Source organism: Kwoniella dejecticola, chromosome 1, assembly GCF_000512565.2.
Source record: "Kwoniella dejecticola CBS 10117 chromosome 1, complete sequence".
NCBI classification, from domain to species: domain Eukaryota; kingdom Fungi; phylum Basidiomycota; class Tremellomycetes; order Tremellales; family Cryptococcaceae; genus Kwoniella; species Kwoniella dejecticola.
In genome coordinates, this window is record NC_089301.1 from 2,921,872 (window position 1) to 2,944,358 (window position 22,487).

Below are 22,487 nucleotides of genomic sequence, written 5' to 3' on the forward strand. Positions count from 1 at the left end.
GCTTGACCTAATCATCCTCAAGGGAATACAAGCCCTCAATCTCCGACAAGATATTCAAGAATTGCCCTGATCAAAGTCAACCAAGCGATCACCTCTCAAGTCAGCGTCTGATGCCCCGCCACTCCCCCACATTCAAACACACCCAAAAGCCAAACGCAAGAGTCCACTCACATAGATTTCTTTGCGCTTTCTGAGCTCTAGTCTCCGTGACTGTCGGTACCATGCTCACCCCAAATTGCGGTTCACCATTCGGTCCAGAGGTCTCGATCGCATCTAAAAGGGTCGAAGCTACGAATTGGACTTTGAGGACGATCGGCATACTGTTGACGGCTGTATGTCGAGAAGAAAGCACATCAATCGGTTAACATATTAGCTCTTCATCATTCTCCACAAAGGCCAGTCAAGATTCCCCATCCTTTAAAACGAAACAGGGATGTCTTTGTACAATGAGGAATGTGAGGAACGTGCATTGATAAGAACACTCCAAACTCACCTAAGACCTTCATCGGGATCTTCTGTAAGATAGCCAACAAATCACAGATCACTTCATCTTTCTCCGCACTAGACGTGACCAGGACCTCCTCTTTCTCTTGTGCGCCTTGTTCGTTAGTCTCAGCCGAGTTTCGCCTTATCCAGGGCTGTATATTGAACGATGGGTTTTCTCCAGGTTGAGACTGGGGCTGCTGCTGCTGCTGCTGCTGCTGTTGCTGTTGTTGGAAAGCCTCAGGATTGTCGGTAGGCAGGTTCGAAGGGTTCTTTTTCTCTTGCTCTACTTGTAACTTGTGTAATTCGTCTCGATATTGCAGAATCATGAATCGCACTTGTTGCTATCAAGCGACCGATAAACCAACCGCATATAATCAGCACGGATAAACATGATCTCGTCGATAGCGATAATGATGACGATGACTGAGACGGGCACAACGGTGACTCACCTGAGTGACGTAAATATTAGCTTGTTGTACCAAGTAATGGTCTTTGACAATTTCGGTATCGTAGGAAGGATCAGAGAAGATTGCCATTATATCGTTTTTAGCTTTCGCGTCCCATCCTGGTGATAAAGATCTGCAATCATAGTTTAATCAGATCAACCACTTAAATGAAGCATGAGACATGCGATCAACTTGACTTACTGAACAGATCTAGTCCCGGTCCGATACTCCAATCTGAGCGGCTTAGGACAATTGTCCATCAGAGTCATGGTCTTTTCGTACAGCTCATTCACTTCGTTCAGCCGCATTTGAAGTAACAAGCCAGTCGGAGGTCTCCTTTTATCCCTTCGATGTTTGTCCAGTAATTGACCAGTGACTGAGCATAAATGTTCCATTCATCAGCATGTCTTATGTCCCGATGAGTGGCATTTTGTCTAAATGGTCGACGGATGTGCTAGTCGATCATGAGAAGACTCACTACGATGGAGTCGGCTGATATAGTTGAACCCGCTCAAAACAGGCGTATATCCATCAGGTTGAGGCATGTACCCTTGTTCTGAGATGTACTCATCATCTCTGCAATGTATACTGTCAGCAACAGCAACAACGACAACAGATCTGCTTTCGAAAAGGCTAATTGGATCATTGGCTGACTCACATCTCTTCGGGGAACGACACGTCTGCGCAATCATCCTCATGGAAGAAGACAGGAGTGGCTTCTATACTGGCTATACTGACGTCCGCACCGTACATGAGCCAGAATGTCCTCCGCAGGAAAATCCGGTCCAGCGGATTCAACAGGGAGTAAGTCTGCGAACGCAACATATCATCGATTCAGATTCATCAGCTCAGCTCAAAATGGTTAGGACAACTGTGGAGAGATTCATCGGATGGTTTCAGTCGATTGGAAGACTCACCTTCTCCTCGTGTGCCTTGAGCGCCAACAAGTATGCGTAATTCGCACCGAATATTCCTTTCGCCCTTGGTATCCCGCCGACCATTCTGACCACGAACAAGGTCAGATACAGGATGATGCCTGATCATGATAAGCGTGGTGTGAGCTGCTGATCAACGTACACAACGTGTGAAGCACCTAACAAGCGATCCTCATATTTCTAGACACACTCACCTCGATTGATCGATATAGTTTCGAAATCCCTCAACATATAATTCCTGATCCGCTCATTGCACTGAATGATCAATTCCTTGACCTGTTTCCTCGGCAGATTTACGAAACTCCTCGGCAATTGTACTAAAGTACTGGCCACTATAGCTAACACCAACACCGTCCACTCCTCTTCGTTCTGTCGTTCTTCTCTCTTGATATTCAGATCGTGAGTGAAGCTCGGTCGGTGTAAACAAGGGATAAGACAATAGATATAATCGAAATACAGGTCGATTATCTCGTACAGCAATTTTCTGGGTAAAACTTGTTCCAACGGATTATTCGGATTGTAAGGGTGTTCCACGTACATGTACAGTGGTTTGGGCTGGTTGATTGGAGGTAAATACCTGGGAGAGTTGGATAAGGGTGTAGGGTAGTTCGATAATGTGTGACTGCTGTTTTGAGGAGATGTCTGGTATATACCTGAAGCCATACTAGGGTTGTTATAGGTCTGGCTTTGGCTTTGATTTTGACCTTGACCTTGGATCTTAAGCCCAGGCGCGGGCAGAGTCTGGGGTGGTTGAGCGTAATGACGGAGATGAGGATGAGGTTCAGGAGAAGATGTCGCAGAGCGCGACATGTCTGCGTACGATGGATGCAGTAGATGATGTCCGTGCGGATGCGGATGCGGGTGCGGGTGCGAACTGGGCTGTAGGACGGTCGGAGGCGGCGGGTACTGGCTGTGGCTTTGAGTTTGACCTGAGCCCATCTGAGCTTGAGCTTGAATTTGAGCGCTAGCCAGAGTAGATTCCCACCCTTTGACGTCCGGACGGGAGTCAGTATGGGCAGGTGCAGGTCGTGCGAGAGCTGGATAGGCTAAGTCTGGCATGCCGGGCGTCAAGGTTGATGGTGCGGGCACCGGAGGTTTCTCAGGAGTCGAGTCGCCTGGAGGTGGAGAGTCTGCTGAACCTGGTTCGCCTTGCATTTTGCGCATATACCTGACGATGGGATCAGTATTATGATCAGCTATACAAGAAAGAAACTTTTCGCTCGAGCTTTTCGGGCAAGCTGCAGAAGATAGAGCCAAGGAAGATGGCATGAGACTCACATATTCGGCGGGCCTCTCTTTTTCGGTTTGTAATCGAACGTACCTGCCAAAAATTTGTCAGCGTGCGTCAACAGGCATTTTGTCATCTGCTGTGACGACGATGGGGCTGAGCTTACACGTTAGACCGAGGTGTTCACAATGAGAACAGATATCTCTATGAGGTGCAGATGGGTTCGAAGTCCCCGGCGGCGGTCTATCGCATTTCACTCTAACGGAGCAGCATGCTGTTAACATCCCTCCTACGTTAAGATGGAACCCAACAATATCGAGTTGATACTCACTTTCTCGCTCGACATGCTGCAGATATGAGCATAGCAAATCAGCATGTATTTCAAGCCAAATCGGTCATCAAGAATCGGCCGGTCTCCTTCGGCGTCCCCTTCCCCCACCCCAACTCCCGACGACAGCTCTCCCCGTGCTTCTTCCTCAGACATGCGTCTGTTCACACTCCGCATAGTCAAAACCAATTCAGCTGATGTGAAACTCACCATCGCACGATTCTAGCCAAAAGATCATCACATCACATTCTATCAGCATTGTCCCTTTCGACCATCGTCCAGCCTAAAGTGGATCCGAATCATAAGACGCACGACTTTGCCTAGTTTTCTTCATCCTCTCATCCACTTGTCCTGGGGTCCCACTTTCTCTGTTCCTTTCTCTATCTCTATCTCTACCTTTCTTCTTCCTCTTCGCCGAACCACTTCCCGCCGAGACTGGCTTGGTATCGGTATTACCAGTAGTATTACTATTCTCGACATCGACATCGACATCCGAACTATCGTATCCTCCTTCCGATTTTACTCTTGCTAAATCATGTCCCTGTCCCGGTCCCAGTCCCGCGTAGTTCCGATTCCCACTCATGCTCGTCGTGTCAGGGTGCGCGGAATAGGGATACATTCTACTTGATGTTGATGTTGATGTTGACGGGCCGGCATGCTGCTGTTGCTGTTGATAATCGGTATAGGTATTACCTGAAGGTGGATATCCACCGTTCGAAGGAGGTGGATAAGGATATGGGTTCATCGGGATCAATATGGTCCAGTCCGGTCCGGCTGACTCCCCTACTGACTACTGACTACCTCGTCTTGATCGCTATTGGCCGTAGCCGATTTGATGTGATGTGATGTGATGTATTGTGCTGTGATCTGACTCAGCCAGGCGCTTCGGTCTTCGTCTTTGAACAACTCTTCGTCTTCCCGTTGTCTTCGCCTTGAAGCTGTACCTCGATGCAGTTGACTATATGAATATCTGCTCGAGTGAATATGATGTGAAACAGAATAGAATAGTTGTTGATGATGATGATGATCGGTCAATAGGATAATAATGGTGATGCGCAGAGTGAGTCTGCCCGAAGCTCAAGTCACGTTGACGTTTGTTCACGCTTACTTCAGTTGAGTAGATGCATGTCATATCCCGAATCGAATATCGAATATAGTTCCGCAGATTCCCGCCCAGAGCTATTGGGCTAACAACCTTAATTTACTCGATCAAATAAGGCAAAAACCCTGAACGATGATCTGAATCTGGAATTCCATGAAACCTAAGCATACAGCATACGAGCAGGTGAATAACCGTACTGCTAACCGATATATCGTGTCCAAGCAGGCATTAAGGACAGTATCCCAACCTTCCTTTACTTCTCCACTCACATAGCATCAAGCAGGGTATGAGTTGACGATTCAGATGCAGATTCACTCAAGGAGAAACGGAGCACGAAGGAAAGTCAAAAGTCGGATATGCGGACATGCGAACATGCGAACACGCGAACACGGCGAAATACAGAATAAGAATAACCAAATCCGTTCACATGCCTCCATCTTCATCATTCCCCGCTTCATCCCAAGGCACCGTGATATTCTGCAAAACGCTTTTATCATGAGATTTAGCTCCAAATTAGCAGGTTATGTATCATGGCAATGACTCATCAACAACATCAGCGATAACATCAACAACAATATCGAACACACTGAATGATAGTGATCTGCATGTTGTGATGATGATGCATAATACATATAAGATGACATACTTCTGAGCGCATGTGTTCGTATACCTATACCTATACCTATACCTATACCTATACCTATACCTATACCTATACCTATACCTATACCTATACCTATACCTATACCTATACCTATACCCATGGACAGTCGAATCAAGCATTTCCTCACTTCAGCATTTAACTCCTCAAGTCCTTAAATGAACGTCCCGCTCTTATTTCCTCCTTTAGGTCCACTCATATCCCTCGCAGCCCTTGCTCCGAAGGTAGGAGCTTCAATCGCACCGATACCTATATCAACTCGAGATATTAGCTATTGTCCTGCTCATAATTTGGTCAAGCTTCCGATTCATGCTTCGGATTCATGCTTCGGACAGGCAGAAACGCAGAAACGCAGAAACGCAGAAACGCAGAAACGCAAGACTCACCACCACTCTTCTTGTCCCTCTTCTTATCCTTCTTCTTCTTCTTTTCTTTCGCACCATCTCCCGAAGCTTGCAAGTGCGCGTTCGGTTGATCAAGTAAGTTGGGCATCGACGAATAATCAAATTCAGGTATATCTTGTATGTTGACTTTCGATCTCTTCTCTTTCTTCTCTTTCTTTCCTTTATCTTTACTGTTGGTCAAAACCTGGTTCTCACCATCACCAAGTGCAGTCGGAACCTGATTATCGGTCGGCGGAGTATCAAGTTTGACTTTTTTACCTCCTGCAGCAGACGGAGTAGAAGAAGATCCATTCCGTTCTCTTTTAGGTTTACGAGGTTTCTTAACTTGGACTATCCCTTCTTCCTCTTTCTTCGGCTTCGGCAGAGACGTAGGCGTAACATCTGTTACACCCGATTGCGAGGTCAGTGTAGACGAAATAGACTCTTGTACTTGAGGCATTTTGGAAGTCGAGGTAGAGCTGAATCCGTTGACCCCTTCTCGGGCCGTACTTCGCTCGATCGGCGGGATGTACGGTACCTGTTCCGGCTTGATTGCTGGTAATGCACCACTCTCAGCCGAGTCGATCTTCTTAGACTCCAGCTCTGTATGTATCGAATTCTGCACGCTCTCAAAGCCAGGCGATGATTCTTTGTGTCGCGCTTGTCTAGGTTTCCTGCCTTTCCCTGTCGCTTGCTGAGCACCGAGTGTATTTCCAAATAAGGAGGATGTCATTTTACTAGTATTCGCTCCAGCCGCTACATTCACAGATGAGGGCGGTGATTTAGCGGATTTGGCCGCGGACGGGATTGTGGATCCGAATAATCCTGATTTCTTGGTGGATTTCGATTTGCCAATCGAACTTGAATTTGAAGTTGACACCAACGCCGTGGTCGTCGACGAAGCTGTCGGACCAGTAGAAGCAGAAGGAACAGTGATAGCGTCCCAAACATCTGGAACGGGTACGACATTGTCTTCTGCCTTCTTCTGCTTCTCTTGTATTATACCCAATTTCTTCGCTTTGGCAGCTTCCGCGATCGCTTCGTTGATCCGACTAATCTCCGCTTGGGTTGCCGCCCATTCCGCTTTAGCAGCTTTGATGACTTCAACTATCTCGCCGACCCGCTCGGCCGCCAATGGTGCTCGGACCGAGCTTATAGCTTGTTTGACTAATATCGGCGCAGTGCTCTTGAGCAACGCTAAGGCTTTCAAGATATCTTGAGGCATGATATATCTGTCGAGTCCGAATATTTGATATTGACATTCTCGTCAGCGTAACCCGATTGCGCGGATACCGCAGATCTCATTATAGTTATTATAGTGAGACTCACATGGGAGACTCATCCAATTCCCTTGCCAATTTATCCCGCCACGCATGTAATTTCCTCCACTGCCATCCGGGCTCTTTTTCGAGCATATCCTTATTCAGCCATTTCCTAGCTTGACTCATCCATCCGCCAGAACCCTTTCCGGTCTCTTCGTTGTACTCATCCTTCTCAAACAGTTTCAGAGCCGTATCTGCCGATCGATCGAGGACATCCCTCATAGCTTGTTGTGGGTTCCGTCGTGTCGTTTCGATAATCTCATTTCCGTTCGGATCAGGCGAAGGTGGTCTGCTCGATTGTTCCAGTAAGGCATTCCTCAGGTTGTCGTAGATGTACAGTAAGAAGTGTGTATCGGATCGAGCGTAGTGCAACATCCCTTCTGGTAATGGTCTTATTCTCCAATCAGCCATTTGATATCGTTTGTCGGCCTCAAAGTTACAGTATGTTTGCAGTAGTCCAGCAAGAGACCGTTTTTGGTGGCCCAGGACAACGGTGGCGTGGTAAGTGTCGAACAGGTTGACAACGAATATCTCGAAGTCATGCTGAAGCCAGACGATGTCACTATCCGATCCATGGAACACCTATGCACGTTTACCATTGTATTAGCTACAGGCGATGCTTTCTGCAAAATCTCTTCAATCATCCCAGCAAGCGTCACTTGGCGCATTACTCACCTTGATTATACCTGGATCCGTGAACACATCACCCAGCTTATCATCCCTCAACTCCTTCCTCAATTTCAACGAATCGATCACCCAGTCCCCTTCTCTCGTCGAGATCTGGATCAGACACGTGAATCCGAAATACGATCTCATGTTATGATGCTCCAGATCGACCGCTATTTCTTTAACGTTTTTCAGATGTTGCGTTAATTCACTAAGTTGCTCAGGTGTATCGACAAATGTGAAAGGGGTATCTTGGAAGGACTTCGGTTGGATAGGTGGAGAAGAGATGAATAACGATGTCGGATACGGTAAATGCTTGCTTTCGTAGTAATACGGATGTTGTCGGAATCTGATCTCCCTTTCGCGCCTCCAATACTCCTTCGAAGGATCCAACTCCTCTTCTCTGGTCAATTGATAATCCAGCTCAGGAACGAAGTCTAACGGGACCATAGCATGTGCTTTCACGGCCAAGGAAGGTTTCCAAGCGGATGTTGTGGGAGTGTTATCTGTTATATCGTCGAATAAGAGTTGAGGCTTGGGTATATCTGCTGCATGCAAGATGTTTTGGGGTAATCGTGCGGCTTGTTTCGAGAAAGGCCCGGGGAGCTGGAAGGCCATGATCGTATGAGCTGAACTGCTGTATGGCGGATATGCATGGACCAGCTTACCTTCTCTCCCGCCTTCGCTGCTAGATGAGGCTTTACGGCAATAGCAGCTTTCTTCTTCTGCCCACTTAGATCGTCTAAGCAGGAATCCTACGGCACATCACGTCGTTCTTGGTCAGCTATCAACACAGTGTTTCTCGTCAGCTCATTCGATAGGGGACTCACTGCGTCCTCAAGTAGACCGTCAACAACACCAACGACACTTTGCTTATACCCATCAACTACATCATCTTGATCTTCCAATTTCCTCCTCCTAGACGTCGACGCTACACCAGCTTTACTCTTTGCTTTACTCGAGCTGCTGGCTGAACTACTTTTCGTACTAATTTGACTCTGATCGACGAGCTTCAACAGCCTCTCAGTCAATTTCAATATACGCTGACTCGCACTATCCAGATCATTGGCGAACTTCCTATCGAGGGTCCGGTGGAACGATAGATCCGATTTCGCGGGTAAATTAGCGGCGTGATTCGTCAGATTATCCAGAGCTGATGTGAGGTGGGGTAGATATTCCGCAAAATTCTCTATTGGATTCGGCACTGCCTTTGTTGTCTCCGAGGATGATGTCGAAGCTGAAGCTGAAGCCGATGCTGACGCTGAGGCCGACATGATGATACTTTGTAGGGTTCTATGCGATCTCTGCAAGTATTTCAGTCGTTTCTCAAATCTGCGTAGGGTTCCTATAACTTCTGATCGATTATCTTGCTGGGACTCTTCGACGACAGGTACTTTACTTGATGCGCTTGGACTCGTTGACGAAGGGATGTCTGAAGAGCTTGGCGCCGTCTTGGTGTAGGTGGAGAATGTGCTTGTTCCGAGCAAAGAGTGCGAGTATGAGTGGTGAGTCTGTTGAAGCAAGCCAGGTGAACGAGAGAGCTCAAAGGCTCGTTGAAAAAAGAAAAGCCGAATGATGTCACACTTTGAATGTTATACAGTGCCCTGTTCCAGTAATGCGATGCAACCCCTTCTCTATGTTCCTCTATGAGTTTGAAGCGATGAGATGATGAATGATTGATCTACGACCAGAAAAGCATGGCTACATCGAGGATTCTGAATATTTCATTTATTGTTATTCCCAGGTGGAGGTAAGAGCGAGCTTAAATGGGTTACCAAATTACGACTTTTGCTCACTCGTTGGTCAAGCTGAGCAGCTGAAATTTCGGATCGTCTTCGATGAAAGCGCTTTTCGAGGTTTGAATTATCCAGTTTCGTATCGACATCACATCACAACACAACAAAGCTCTGATCATGTCTCTGTCGCCCCGTAGTATGCTTCGTCCGGCATCTTCGATAAGGCGAGCAGGTGAGCCACTCCCTTGCTGTCCATTTTAAAGCAACTACAGAGCTCACTTTTAAAAATATAGCCTATCACCGATTCGTATCTTCCTCCTCCGCCTCCTCCTCCTCCTCATCCTCTTCTTCTTCAACACCCTCGACCTCCGCTCCTTCACCTCCACTGATTGCCTCCCTAATCCTCTCTCGTAATCCCCTACTCACTCCGACGCCCTCCGAGTTGGAATCAAGCTACAACTCCTATTCCCGCGCCTTGAAACACTCCCTCTCTACCCCTCTACCGACCGAATTCTACTTCAAGAGCGGCTCCCTGCCCCTTCGGCGCTATCTCAAACAGGAGAACGAGTACGAGAAAGAGATCTACGGCGAGAGGCTCAGCGGTGGTAAAGTTGAGGGAGTGGATGATATACCCCCTGAAACGGAGTACGAGGTCTTACCCCGAGATCATTTCTTAAATCAAGACGAGGCTGCTGGGTTGGGCGAACAATCCTTAGAACGATACCCCGAAGAAGAGGTGTACTGTTTGGTTCAAAGTAAACAGACGAACAAATGGGGGTTCCCCAATGCCCCTGTAGGAAGACTTGAGAGTCTGGATGAGGTGGTCAGTGCGAAGATCATCGGAGTAGAAGGGCAACTGGATGGGAAGGGTATGGACAGTTGGTTGGTGACGCGGAAACCGGTGGGAATGTATAAAGATGGTGAACAACGGGTGAGTGTGCTATACTGCTAGGCTGGTCCGTCACATCACATCACTTGATTCCGACAGAAATCGGAAAGCATCTACGGTTCAATGTTTCTGCTACATATCTCTCGGGATTTTCTGTCCGAAGGGGATAGGGATCTCATGCAGCGATGACGGACAGCTGACCCATGAGCATCATCATCATTGGAGTAGACATTCTTCCTTCGAGGCCATATATTATCGGGTCAACCGACCCTCTCGTCAACATCCCACGCATGGCTCAATGTAAAGGAGATAGAGGACCGACTGAGGACACAAGGTGATGGGAAATTGTGGGAAAGTATCAAAGGAATGTTTGGGATCAGTGAAGAGGTTGATGAGTTGTAAGACATCAGAGAGAGAAGGTGTAGTAGATCATCATGCATATCATACAACCGGTTCAATGCTACCTCTTGTGCCCGAAAAAAAGAAAAAACCCTAAATCGAAGCTCTTTTTGATGTCGCTCACGATGTCAATCACCATCTTGATCTTGCTGAGCGAAACGTAGCCATAGACCGCCCTACGACACACGGTATCAGCTTGGCTGACTCTAGCTGCATGAGCGAATTTAGGATAGGCGGACTCACTTTTATAGCCAATACTACCTCAGCTACGACCCACGACTTATCCCTTCCTTCCCTTGCTCTTCCATCATGGCCCCCGCCATGTAGACTTTTCCCGGTGACCCACTCAGGAGGTATAGCGGTTCCTTCCGGCTGAGCATCGAATGCGAATTCCAAATGCTTTTTTGGAGTATTCCTCCGGCTGTCACTCTCACTTTCACTTTGACCACTTTCGATGACGTCGAGATAGCGCGAGAAGAGGATCAAGAAAGTATGAGTGACTGTCAAAGCGAAAGGCTGGCCCATGCACTGAGATGGTCAAGGGATCAGGCAGACAGATAAGGGAATGAAACTGAATATCAGCCAACTTCTAGTTTCTCACTTCCTGAGTATAGCTTCATTCACTGGATTTTAGGTGAAGCAGGAAGTGTGCTCAGACTCACCATCCTTGGACCATAATTCCAACTCATGAACCCCTCTCTCTCCTTCTTACCCAATCCCTCACCCATCCATCGTTCAGGCTTGAACTCATTCACGTCTTCTCCCCATACGTCTTTGTCCCGCTGCATGAGGATAAAAGCCAGTATGATTGACGTGTTCGCAGGCATGTACATCGGTGCCGGCGCACCGGCACTGTTCGAAGAGCTCGGCAGAAGCGATGGTCGTAGTGTTCGGCGAATGCTAAGTGTGTCGCGCATTATCAGCTCAGATCGCCCACAATCTCAAACATGTCCTTCGCTTTTTCCGATAAGGCTGGATAAGATCGAGCTCACTTCAGAGGAACAGGCGGATATAACCTCAAGACTTCATTGATGAACGCTCGACCTATCCCAAACTGTATCAGTCTTCGTAAACAAGACCAAATCGATCCCATTCGCTGTCAAAAGGCTGGCTTTGGCTCACTATACTTCAGCTCCCGTATGACGTCCTTGGATACTTGTCCATCAGGACAGACCGTCTGTATCTCTTCTCTGAGCCTTTGAGAGATCTCAGGATGTAGACAAAGGACGTATAGGCAGAACGTCAAGCAAGACGCGAGCTATATCAAGTACTTCGACATCAGCCATATGAGAGTAAGCGGGATGTCAAATCAAGTCAAGTCAGAACCGATCAGCGATTTAGGAGAGACATACAGTATCTCTCGATGCCAGTAAGGTATTGATCAGTTGATCCTCAATCAGCTTCTGATCTATAGTCAGATCAAACGAGCACGAATGTCAGCTCGCAGATCTCCGCTTCTGGATGTTCTTAGGGTAGAACATACCATCTGTAGCATTTATCAGGTAATCAATGAAATGCAGATCCCCTCTCTCGTCAGAGCTCTTCTCAACACCGTTATTTTCTCTTGAGGTTTTTCGCTCGACGGCACGGCTAATAATGGGTCTAAAGAAGGTTTGGATCGTCCGCATAGGTCCTTCTAGCGGATCACTTCCCAGTTCAAAGAGGGGCTACATTCACATAGTCTCGGATTTAGCCCAAACTCTATCACCCTTTCGTATTGCAGAGCTTCCAAGCGTTAATATAGATTGACTCACCCAGACCGTACCGATCTTCACCCTTCTGCCTACTATTTTCTGGGCTTGCGTCATTGCATTACCCAAATCAACTTTCGCTCTTTCCCACTCCATATCCACCTCTGCTGCTGAGCAAGGACTACATGACGTTGACGATATATCTTCGCCTGTCATCCACCGAACAGCCATGTTCAACGCTAACCTCCCCAATTCACCCTGTATATCGAACGCTTCGCCGTCTGTTGGTAGAGAGCTGAAAAAACTTTGGATGTGAGGTATGAAGAGTGAAGGTGATATATGAGCTGGGTGGAAAAACGGTCTCATCAATGAGCGATGCTACGTAAATAAACACAATCGTCTCATTAGCAAAGGACAGGTGGTGGTGCACAAAGGTCCTTCCTCTGAACTTCTTTATGGTGTATGGTATTCGAAGTATACCACTCAAGACTACCAGTACTTACAAACTTCCATCTCTCGCCATCCGAGTTGAAGATCCCATCCCCCAGAAAAGCCTCAGCGCGCTCTTTGAACTTTTCCCCTTTGACAAAGTTGTCAAAGTCGTCCACTAATACATGTTTCAGTACTGCAGGGTCACTCGAGATGATCTACATCAAATATCAACATAAATTTGAGTCAAATCCCCTTGAATCGTCATCAGGGATCCACATGACCTCGCCATACCCATATCAACCGAAGGAAGACATGTTCAATTCAAATGATTGGGGAGCGAGGAGCTGGGTTGTGTGCAATTAATGAATCTTCCTCGAACTTACCTGATCTTCACCCAATACCCTGGTATTGTACGTCTTCCCATACCTCCTACTGAGCAGGACCATCATCCGCCCCACTTCTTCTTCCGATCCGGATTTGGCCCAATCCACCAGGATATCCAGATTGAGAGGCCATCTTCCCCCCACCCGAGGCATTTCTTTCGCACCCAGAGTTCTCGCTCGTCTGTTAGATAAGTAGACCGAGAGGTGAGAGCGGATAAGATAGACCAAGGGAAACGATAAGATGTATCCCAATGTCCTGCTTATATCATTCAGATTGGAAGCGCGATCGAACAGCCAAAGGATGAGCGCAAAGAGGATTGGAGGCAGGATGAGGGTCTTGAGCAGAGCTGGGAGGAGGAATTTGCTCCCTTTCATTTTCATCGTAGCGCCTGACTCTCAATGGTACGCGGCATTCGTCGAAAGTCTTGAACAGTCACTCGTGAGTGATTGTCTGCACTCGGTGCTCAAAGTGTAGCTGAGTGTCTGTCTACAGATTGATATGTTATAATCCGCAGCCAAGAACGATGTTTGAGGTTTGCAGGTTTGACATAAACGCGCTGCGCCGTTCCTGTCGATCACTTGCGGCCGGGCCAGTGGCAGCTGAAACAATTCAATCTATTCAATCTTGTTGATACCCAGACAAATGCCAGCATGTACGCCAAGCAAATGACTATGGTCCTGTTTTATCCGATATACATGCAACATCTGTGAGGCTAATTAAAGCTACAGACGAGATCCAAATGTCCATTTCATCAATCCATCATACCATCATACCATCGTCCGTTGTACAACGCGCAAACTTAGAAGGCAGGGGCAGGGTTAGATTGCTTGGAGTTGAATGGGTAGTTGAAGATCATGGGTCCGGCAAGGATGTTGTCGTCTCCTACCAAGGTGGTGTTTCCTTGGGAAGTAAGGACGGCGTACGAGATACCTTGGGGAGTAGGGAGTCCTTGGACTTTACCGTTAACAACGGGGAAAGTGTTGGTGGTCAAACCCTATATCAAATTCAGTTTATCAGCTGGTGTTTCTCGTACAAGCATGTCGAATGTAGTAGAATCAAATAGTTAGGAGAGGGGAGGGGCCACTCACAGCGATGACTTGGACAAAGGCTCCGTCGGTGCTGGCGGAGGTGGTGATGGTACCGTCTTGAGCGATGGCGAGGGCTGGGAAGGCCTTGACTGGAAGGGTGGGGTTAGACGATGGGCAAGCGGTGATGAAGGCGCTAGCGATCGAGTAGACCTCGTCGAAGTCGAGCGGGGTGTCCTCGGGTCCGGACCATGCAGGTCCCTTGTCGACGGAGGAGTACAACCAAGCTTGGTGTCTAGCCTCAGTGGTCAAGATGGATCCGGCAACAGTGACGTAGGCCTTCTCGACGATGGAAGAGGCGGCGCCCAAGTAAGCCGAGACACCGACGTTCTCGATAAGAGTGGCGGTGGCGACGAAGGAGGCTGGGTCAGTCACTCCGAAGGAGTAAGTACAGGGTTGGGTAGCAGCTGATCCGAGAGCACCGGAGAGGAGGGCAACGTGTTGAGCCTCGTGTTCGGCAATGTTCTCAATTCGGTTTCGGACCCAGTCAGGGTACCCGGCCTTCTTGAAGGCGGCTTGGTCGAATTGACCCAAGTATTGGTGGTAGAACGCGTTCTCGAGGTGTTCTAAGGTAAGAGCGTATTGGAGGATGTCACTGTGTGTAGAAAGGAGCCAGTCAGCCAGGTGTGATCGTAGATTAAAGGCAGCAGGAGCAGGGCAGCAGATGAAGGAGAAAGAGTAGCAGTAAAGCCCACTCACGTATCGGTAACAGCTCGTTTAGCGGGAGCGGCGTACGAGGCGAGAGCACCAAGGAGAGCGAAGGCAGCGGCGAACTTCATTGTGATTATTATTGTTTATTATTTGGTTGTTAAAAGAGTGTGAGTTGGTCGGTTGTCGTTCTTGTTGTTATCGTTGGTTGATTGATTTACTGAATTGGATGAAAAAGGGGAACAGAAATCTCTTCGAATTCTGAGGGGTTTATATATCCATTTTGTGCATGACTTCGGCGTAAACATGATTGAGAGGACTTGTTTACTTGTTTCCATCGTCTTGCCTGGTTTACAATCTCATGGTACCCAAATTACGGTACGGACTGATCCAATGAGCCACCTCACATACAATTTATTTTCGTCATTTGACATTCGGCCTAGGGCAAGAGACACATTTTCATCTAGCCTCGTTGAGTTTGCGCTGACGGTCGTCTTCTTGTCAAGCCCAGAGCGATCTCATCCATGTTCATGGCTTTGTTAGTTGGAAACATAGAGAAAAAAGCTCAACCGATGAGCAAGTCTCTCCGGAGGGGCGGTTACAACAAGGTACGACCAGTACGTTTCGCTTTCTAAGAACAGGGCAATACCGGCATTATCACATTACCCATATCCATATTATCTTTTAGCACGACACTTACCTATCAAATTAAATGTACGGTACCCAGAGCCAGAAGACCCTTAGGTTAGATCCCAAGTATGATACGATCATTTTGTTTTGTATCTGATAGAAAAGAATAAACAAACTCGATTGCAAAGCCACATGATCTGCACACACTGGCGGATCTATGCGCGAGGTATATCATATCACGGCAGCGGTGTATCTGGGCCTGACTTGAGGGAAGGTACAGCGAGTTGGACCTTTTAGTTTTACTTCTCTTCCACAGCATGTCATTGCATGACATGATATGATATGACACCTTAACTTCGGCATCGTCGGCATCCTTGCATATTTGATTGTTTGCTGTAATTCACCTATCAGATTGACGTGACTGTCGCTCGGTTGGAAGAGTAAGTGGCGCAAGGTGTTGTGCATGGAAAGAAAAACAAACGCGTCCCTTGGTCATAGGATGGATCATCTCAAATTCTCAGGGGCAAGAAACAATAAAAGGCCCATGGGGACACAAAAACGTCTTGTTCTCTGGCCGGGCCGAAATTATGGGTGTGTATCGCATCTCGATCAAGATGGATTCTGATCGACGCTTGTCCATAGGATGAAACAAGCAGGGTACTCACACTAAGCTTGTTGACGACGACGGCGAATGGAATTCCCCATACTTCAGATGGTTGATAAAGACAAGTAAATAGATGAATGGATAAACAAGTAAACAAAGCAGAAGCCTAGGCACAGTTCGTCACGTACAAAAGGTTACGTTACCTCATCCGTTCGCAACTATCCACCGAAAGAAACCGGCAGCAAATTAATATGACGCTGTGCGCAAGGAGACTAAGCAAGTCTGCTGATGGCGGACATGAAGATTGCGCATATCCGGAAGACGATTACCTTCCGTCGGACCGCATGACCTCCGGTGCAGGAGTCATATTTCCAGCCAGCTGTCCGACTCGATGGAGGATGATTCCACACCACTGTAGCTGGCTTATTCACTAGTTTCACTTCCGAAGACCCGCTCGCAATCTCGCACAGTTTCATCGTTTGCATTTCACTCTCGACAGGGTTTTACAAAACACATATAATACAAGACACCTAGCAAATTGTATGAAATAAGAAGACGAAAAGAAATGACGGATCCAAGCCTTACTCCGAAAACACCTTGTTCTGTATGGATATGGATATGAATGTGGTTATGACCTTACTCGCAAACCGTGAACAGACCATCTACACATGATACCCCATTTGGAGGATCTAGCCCTCCCGAGCGACATTCTCCACGGCCTCAGTGAAGATCCTCATCGCTCTGTCCATTTGCTCCTCGTTGACCGTCAAGGCGGGGATGAATCGGATAGTGTCGAAGCACGAAGTGGTCAACACCAAGAGATCGTGGTCGATGCAGTACTGTTGTACTCGTTTACCGATGTTCTGGGGGATGGCGGTTCCAGCGGGTACACCTTCGAGCGTACATGGGTCCGCGGTATTTCGGAATTCGATCGAAGCCATAAGACCCATACCTCTAACTTGCGCAATGAGGTGCTTGGTCTTTTCACCTTGAGCCAAACCGTTCAAAACCTTGTAAAGTTGTTTAGATCTGACTTCGACGTTTTGACCTATCTCACCGGTTTGGTATACCTCTTGAGCGGCAATACCAGCTGCACAAGCCACGGCGTTTCCGGAGTAAGTTCCACCCATCGAACCGACATCTAATTTACCCATCAGTTCCTTGTTGGAGGCGATACCGGAGATAGGGAATCCGTTAGCGACTCCCTTGGCGAAGACAAGAACATCTGGTCGGAGTTCAGGGACTAGTTGCTCGATGGCGAAGTATGATCCGGTTCGGAAGAAACCAGATTGCACTTCGTCGATGACTAGTAATATACCGTGCTTGTCACATACGTCTCGAAGGTGTCGGAGGAATGCTGGGGGAGCGGGAACGTAACCACTAGAATAATTTCGCATGATCAGCTCAGAATCAGCAAGCAGTTTCGAAACATGTGATATTGACTCACCCTTCTCCTTGGACAGGCTCGATGAAGATAGCAGCCACGTCCTTAGGGTTGACTTGTTGTCTGAGGATGAGGTCCAATTGATGCTCAGCTAATCGGACGAGCTCTTCCTCAGAAGTGGAAGGAGCGACACCGAGTTGATGCCAGTAGGGGAAGGCAGAGGAGAATACACCAGGCTATGTAAAAGGGTGATTAGCTGTGTGTCCTTCGTGTTTGTGGTATATCCGCGGGCACACAATGTGACGCCATACTGTCTGTTTATATACATGCAAGAGGCGCAAACTCACCATCAAAGGACCGGTACCTTGCGTGTAGATAGGCTTAGATCTAGTCAAGGCACCTGAACCCATGGTTCTACCGTGGTAAGCTCCGGAGAAGACGATCATGTTTTGTCTGCCTGTAGCTTGTCTGGCGAGCTTGATGGCAGCTTCGATGGCCTCAGACCCGGAATTCCAGAAGAAGAATTGATCGAGCGATTCGTGCGGCATGGCAGGGAGCAATCGGTCAATGAGCTGAAGGTAGGGGGCGTGGAAAGCGATGGAGCATTGCAAGTGGACGAGCGAGTTGACTTGTTCAGCAGCTGCTCGAGAAACGTGAGGGTGACAGCTGGATGAGGGTCATTAGCTGATTAGCTTCGGTCTACCCGGAGCGATGAGATAGCAGAGAAGGGCAATTAATCGATGTAATAAGACGAACTCACTGTCCGAGATTAGTGACTCCGATACCAGCAGTGAAGTCCAACAGCTTCTTTCCGTCCGCAGTGTATAGATCCAACCCATCACCCTTGACGACTACGTGGTCTCGCAATCGACCCAAACCATGACACACATGATCTCGACCGAATTCGGCCCATTGGGCAGCGGTCTTAATAGCGATAGGCATCTCGTCGGAGGTCGGTTGTTGAGGTTGTTGAGCAAAAGCAGTCGACGCTGAGGAAGTGGTCGTTGAAGAAATGAAAGCTTTCCTAGCTGGCGATGATACGCCTGATGTTGATATAAGTTTTCTCGATTGAGTCAAACGACTGGGTAGACTTCGATTGGAAGAAATGATGATTCTCGATGACATGATGAAAAAAGAAAATCCGAGTGGGTGGGGGAATGGGTGAGAAAGGAGTTATATATGAACAGAGGAGGGACCTCGTCTAAAATGTCGTCTTCTATGTTACTTGCTTTGATCTGCCTTGCTTTGCTCTATTAGCCGCCTTCCTTGTACTTGTGGGAGATAGCGAGCTGGGCTGGATGATCTGATATTTGATAATGCTAATCGAAAGATTTGACCTTTTTCTGAACCGGCGTAGCGAGATCCGCTCAAAAGGTGTAATCGGGACGTGAAAGATGATTGATCCTCGTTTAGATCAGGCGAAGCCACCAAGAATGGTAAAAACGTTTTTTCTCCTTTCTAGCGATAGTGGTGATGATGATCAAATACAAACGAGGAAAGAAGCACGCACGCCGAACGAACGGATGGTTATCTCCCACTATAGACTCCTCTCCATGGCTACGGTGCATAACTGGCCGAGAACCGCTTAAACACCTCCACACTCCTGCTTTCACAAGCGCCTTATGCGTCGCTTATCTATTTTTACCCATGCTCACGGTACAAATTGAGCCAAAACCTCGCTTAGGTCCTCCGTGGACTTTCCGTAATTCCTATATAACAAACGCCCAAAATTATCTGACCTTTTCTATCCTATTTTGCCAATCCTCTGCAGCCGTTCGCACCCCGAGCGAAATTATTTGACCTTTTGACGAAAAAATCTGACTTCGTGAAATTACGAAATAGATATGGGATCCCCGTAACCTCGCTTAACGATCTGAGTGCGAGTGATCATTTTGGTACCTATCAAGGCGTCACCCACTACGGCACGAGCCGAAAGGAAGACATGCGAATCCCGTACCCTATCTTTCAATGCGGGGCGCAACAAGCAAATGATGGCGGTCAATCAATCAAAATGCCTTGATTGCGGAGGAAAAAGGTATCCGGAATAACGGACTGTTGGATTGACTCTTCAAGTCTGAACTCCTTGCGGTAATGCGATCTTGATGATTCACCTTGTCCAATCAGCGGTGATAAGCTTATCTGTAGCCATGCAGTAGGATGCATAGAGCAAGACTAGTTACGGACTGCGGGCGTCGTGAGTCGAGCAAGAGATTAAGGCGGAAAAGCCTGTCTTGAAGCGCGACCCTCCTTTGAGTGGGAAGTACTAGGCACCTGAAGATTGATGATCAAAGGCGTGCTTGATTGTCGGTCGTTGGTTACTAGTCTATTGATTGCATTTATCCGCAGGTCCCATCAAAACAGGAAGTCTAGACTGGCGAAAAAAGTCACATTCCTCATGTTATGGTAGGAGGCACCATCATCATGTAATGGCACTAACCCCAATCGCAACCTACTCGAAACGATGATTGCGAGGGCGAGAGCGAGAGCGCAAGCCGCCCCGATCAAGTAGCTGTCTGCTCGTGATCGCCCTACGGTCTTCCGCGCCTCTCAAAAGTCGGTATTTCCTCAGCGAGCGCATCAGACAATCAGTCAGTTAAGCCCTTGCTTGATCAATTCACATGGATGATAACCCCTCAAATGCATCCGAGCGACTTATCGCCCATCGTTCCACATCATTCGAAAGTGATCCAACCCATGCTAACCCAAATTCTCGATGGTAGTCGATAAAAAGCATCATGCATCAAGCATTACTGACCACCAACCGCTAGTTACTTCAAAGCTTTTTCATCTCCTCCTCCCCGATCTGATCTCCAGCCATCACAGCTGCATTCTGACCCTGCGCCAAACTAATCGTGACATTCGCAAAGGCCGATCCGGAATTCCCCGCCCAGAAGAGGCCGTGAACATTCGTCCGCGGATCATCCCCCATTCTAGGCGGTAGGCCAGTCATACTCATCTCCTTTGACGGAGGGGCGATCGTACCGAACATCGCCAATTTATCTTCGAGGAAATCTTCCGTCAGTAAAGACGTAGCGTGTTCGTTGGCGCTGAATCCCTCGGGGAACAACAACATCGCCGGAACTTGAATTTGCTTTCCATCTTCGAATTTGATCTCGAGAGCGTTCTGGGAGACGGTTTCGGTGATTGAGCGAATAGGAGTGGAGATGATTTTGTATCTACCGGACATATTGTACGGTCAGTACAGATAATCCGCCAGCAATCGAGTAGTATTTCAACAATGCAAATACTTCTGATCATCATGGGCATGTGAGAGGAGCATAACATCGGGTAATCGAAAGAGGTCAGCTCACCCTAATTTCTTGATCAGATCATATTTCTCTTCCAAACCAGCATCTTTCCTGCCTTGCTCGGTCTCAAAGTCCATGCCATGCGTCAAAATATATTTGTCGGTATGATTCAACGATCTCCATAGCTTGAGCATCGATTCGACCAATTTCGGGTTCATTGGAGCATTCGCTTTGGTGAGCAAGAATGCGAAGGGTGCATTGGCAGTTTCGGTGCCGTGGCAGAAGATACAATGGATGATCTTTTTGCCCCACTGTTCTTTGACGCCTTTTTTTGTGTACCAGTACCAGTCAGCTCCTTGTCTTCGGGGTTGGCAAGTCCGGTTCAGATGTACGCGACCAAGCAGTCGGGTTCAAGCCGGAAAGAAAGGTGAAGTCCGAATTTTATTGAAATGCACAGCTCACCTTGAATATCAGGTAATCTATCTTTCAGCCCAGTCGCCAACACCACCTTCTTAGCACTGATCAATCTTTCTTGATCGTCAATCGCCTCGAAATCCCATTCTTTACTCTGATCATCCAGCTTTCTCAGGTTCGTAATTCTACCTGGACGGTACTCAAATGTATCGCTATAGTACTTCAAGAGGTCTTCTTTCATCTTCGACCTGAAGTCCGATGGGCTGCAATGTTCGTAGCCGGAGATCAGATGGGCATGCTTCACCCCTTCATTCCTGTACACTCCTGAGTCGTACAGAAGACAGGTCCGCTTGAGTCGAGAGAAAGCTGTGGCGGCTGATAAACCCGCTGGACCTCCGCCAACGATCAATAGATCAACGTAAGTTACGAGCGACATCTTCGGCGCTTCAGCAATAACAATGTTGATGTATCTGTAGTAGGTTTTCCGAAATTGGATTAAGAAGTAGGTTGTGGGTTGTGGTGTTCTGATGTTCTGGGTGCGCACAATGCTTGAAAGTCTCTTCGTCTCCCAGACTTCCGCGACGCCTTATATACACTGGAAAGATGTCCATGCTTGCTCCTGATGCATCGCAATGGACAACATGCTTGACAATAATGCTTCAGCTTACCGCAAGACCGAAGGACAAAAGAGACTAAGAAAGCATGAGATCCATGAGAAACGACTTCACGGTCCTCGTTATCTGATTATTCCTCCGATATTGTAACCCGTTCGGGCGCCGCGCGGCGCCGATGTGGCCATCTATTGGAAAGACCACAGTCACTACTGCAGCTCATACATGACAGTGATCGCTGGTTTGTGAATCCCCAGAGGGACAGCGGTGCATGAAATATGAAGTCCCTTGAAAGTATTGTTGTAATCAAATGTACATGCATCTGCATGGTTTAGCAGTTTGGACGAACATCAGAAACATACACTCATCCGCGCATACAAGCAGTTGAACCGGAAGCTAAAGACCCATTCAACATGCATTGAATTTATCCCTATGCATTTCTTTTATTTTATCCCGTCCCATCAAATCGACGCATCACCAAAATTGTGCTCTGTGCATTTGCATTTGTCATTTGCGGATCAGGCATCTTTTAGAATTCTTCCCTCCCTTCATCCTTGATTTCTCCCTCTTCAATCTTTTCGATGATCAGTCGATAGTAGATAAAACAGCATTTGACGGAATATCACACAGGTGAGTTCCTCTCGGTCTACAAGTTCTTGTGCGCCTACCCATATTCCCGTTTCGAACCGCACCATCCCACACATATCCCAAGGAAGACAATATCCATCCTTATGCACCCACGCCCGGAACACCTCTCGAGGGGTTCAGACTTCCC

The 22,487-nt window shown here is 47.7% G+C and overlaps 7 protein-coding genes across 7 annotated transcripts; 1 reads left to right on the forward strand and 6 right to left on the reverse strand.

Annotated features, from left to right (window-relative positions):
• Nucleotides 1-7: 7 nt before the first annotated feature.
• Nucleotides 8-4,168, reverse strand: I303_101080 (uncharacterized protein; the record flags this gene model as incomplete). The annotated part of the gene is made up of 13 exons (XM_018404446.2): nucleotides 8-66; nucleotides 172-330; nucleotides 494-827; nucleotides 936-1,065; nucleotides 1,134-1,308; nucleotides 1,411-1,508; nucleotides 1,591-1,742; nucleotides 1,850-1,968; nucleotides 2,062-3,035; nucleotides 3,146-3,188; nucleotides 3,262-3,353; nucleotides 3,427-3,442; nucleotides 3,736-4,168. The coding sequence occupies 13 exons, from the start codon at nucleotides 4,166-4,168 to the stop codon at nucleotides 8-10; spliced, it is 2,784 nt and encodes a 927-aa protein (XP_018267100.2).
• A 1,172-nt stretch (nucleotides 4,169-5,340) lies between these two features.
• I303_101081 (uncharacterized protein) lies at nucleotides 5,341-8,831 on the reverse strand (the record flags this gene model as incomplete). Its single annotated transcript, XM_018404448.1, has 6 exons — nucleotides 5,341-5,435; nucleotides 5,573-6,801; nucleotides 6,899-7,473; nucleotides 7,567-8,163; nucleotides 8,226-8,312; nucleotides 8,388-8,831. The coding sequence occupies 6 exons, from the start codon at nucleotides 8,829-8,831 to the stop codon at nucleotides 5,341-5,343; spliced, it is 3,027 nt and encodes a 1,008-aa protein (XP_018267102.1).
• A 639-nt stretch (nucleotides 8,832-9,470) lies between these two features.
• On the forward strand, nucleotides 9,471-10,584 carry I303_101082 (mitochondrial 54S ribosomal protein mL46; the record flags this gene model as incomplete). Its single annotated transcript, XM_018404449.1, has 3 exons — nucleotides 9,471-9,525; nucleotides 9,587-10,224; nucleotides 10,411-10,584. The coding sequence occupies 3 exons, from the start codon at nucleotides 9,471-9,473 to the stop codon at nucleotides 10,582-10,584; spliced, it is 867 nt and encodes a 288-aa protein (XP_018267103.1).
• Nucleotides 10,585-10,709: 125 nt separating this feature from the next.
• Nucleotides 10,710-13,462, reverse strand: I303_101083 (uncharacterized protein; the record flags this gene model as incomplete). The annotated part of the gene is made up of 10 exons (XM_018404450.1): nucleotides 10,710-10,757; nucleotides 10,825-11,109; nucleotides 11,244-11,481; nucleotides 11,574-11,625; nucleotides 11,704-11,839; nucleotides 11,934-11,989; nucleotides 12,065-12,248; nucleotides 12,336-12,650; nucleotides 12,776-12,919; nucleotides 13,088-13,462. 10 exons carry the CDS (start codon nucleotides 13,460-13,462, stop codon nucleotides 10,710-10,712), a joined length of 1,833 nt encoding a protein of 610 aa, XP_018267104.1.
• Nucleotides 13,463-13,887: 425 nt separating this feature from the next.
• On the reverse strand, nucleotides 13,888-14,952 carry I303_101084 (uncharacterized protein; the record flags this gene model as incomplete). Its single annotated transcript, XM_018404451.1, has 3 exons — nucleotides 13,888-14,082; nucleotides 14,177-14,768; nucleotides 14,873-14,952. The coding sequence occupies 3 exons, from the start codon at nucleotides 14,950-14,952 to the stop codon at nucleotides 13,888-13,890; spliced, it is 867 nt and encodes a 288-aa protein (XP_018267105.1).
• Nucleotides 14,953-16,744: 1,792 nt separating this feature from the next.
• I303_101085 (4-aminobutyrate transaminase) lies at nucleotides 16,745-18,564 on the reverse strand (the record flags this gene model as incomplete). Its single annotated transcript, XM_018404452.1, has 4 exons — nucleotides 16,745-17,435; nucleotides 17,503-17,675; nucleotides 17,787-18,105; nucleotides 18,200-18,564. The coding sequence occupies 4 exons, from the start codon at nucleotides 18,562-18,564 to the stop codon at nucleotides 16,745-16,747; spliced, it is 1,548 nt and encodes a 515-aa protein (XP_018267106.1).
• Nucleotides 18,565-20,212: 1,648 nt separating this feature from the next.
• I303_101086 (uncharacterized protein) lies at nucleotides 20,213-21,537 on the reverse strand (the record flags this gene model as incomplete). Its single annotated transcript, XM_018404453.1, has 3 exons — nucleotides 20,213-20,615; nucleotides 20,751-21,012; nucleotides 21,150-21,537. The coding sequence occupies 3 exons, from the start codon at nucleotides 21,535-21,537 to the stop codon at nucleotides 20,213-20,215; spliced, it is 1,053 nt and encodes a 350-aa protein (XP_018267107.1).
• Between the last annotated feature and the right edge of the window lie 950 nt (nucleotides 21,538-22,487).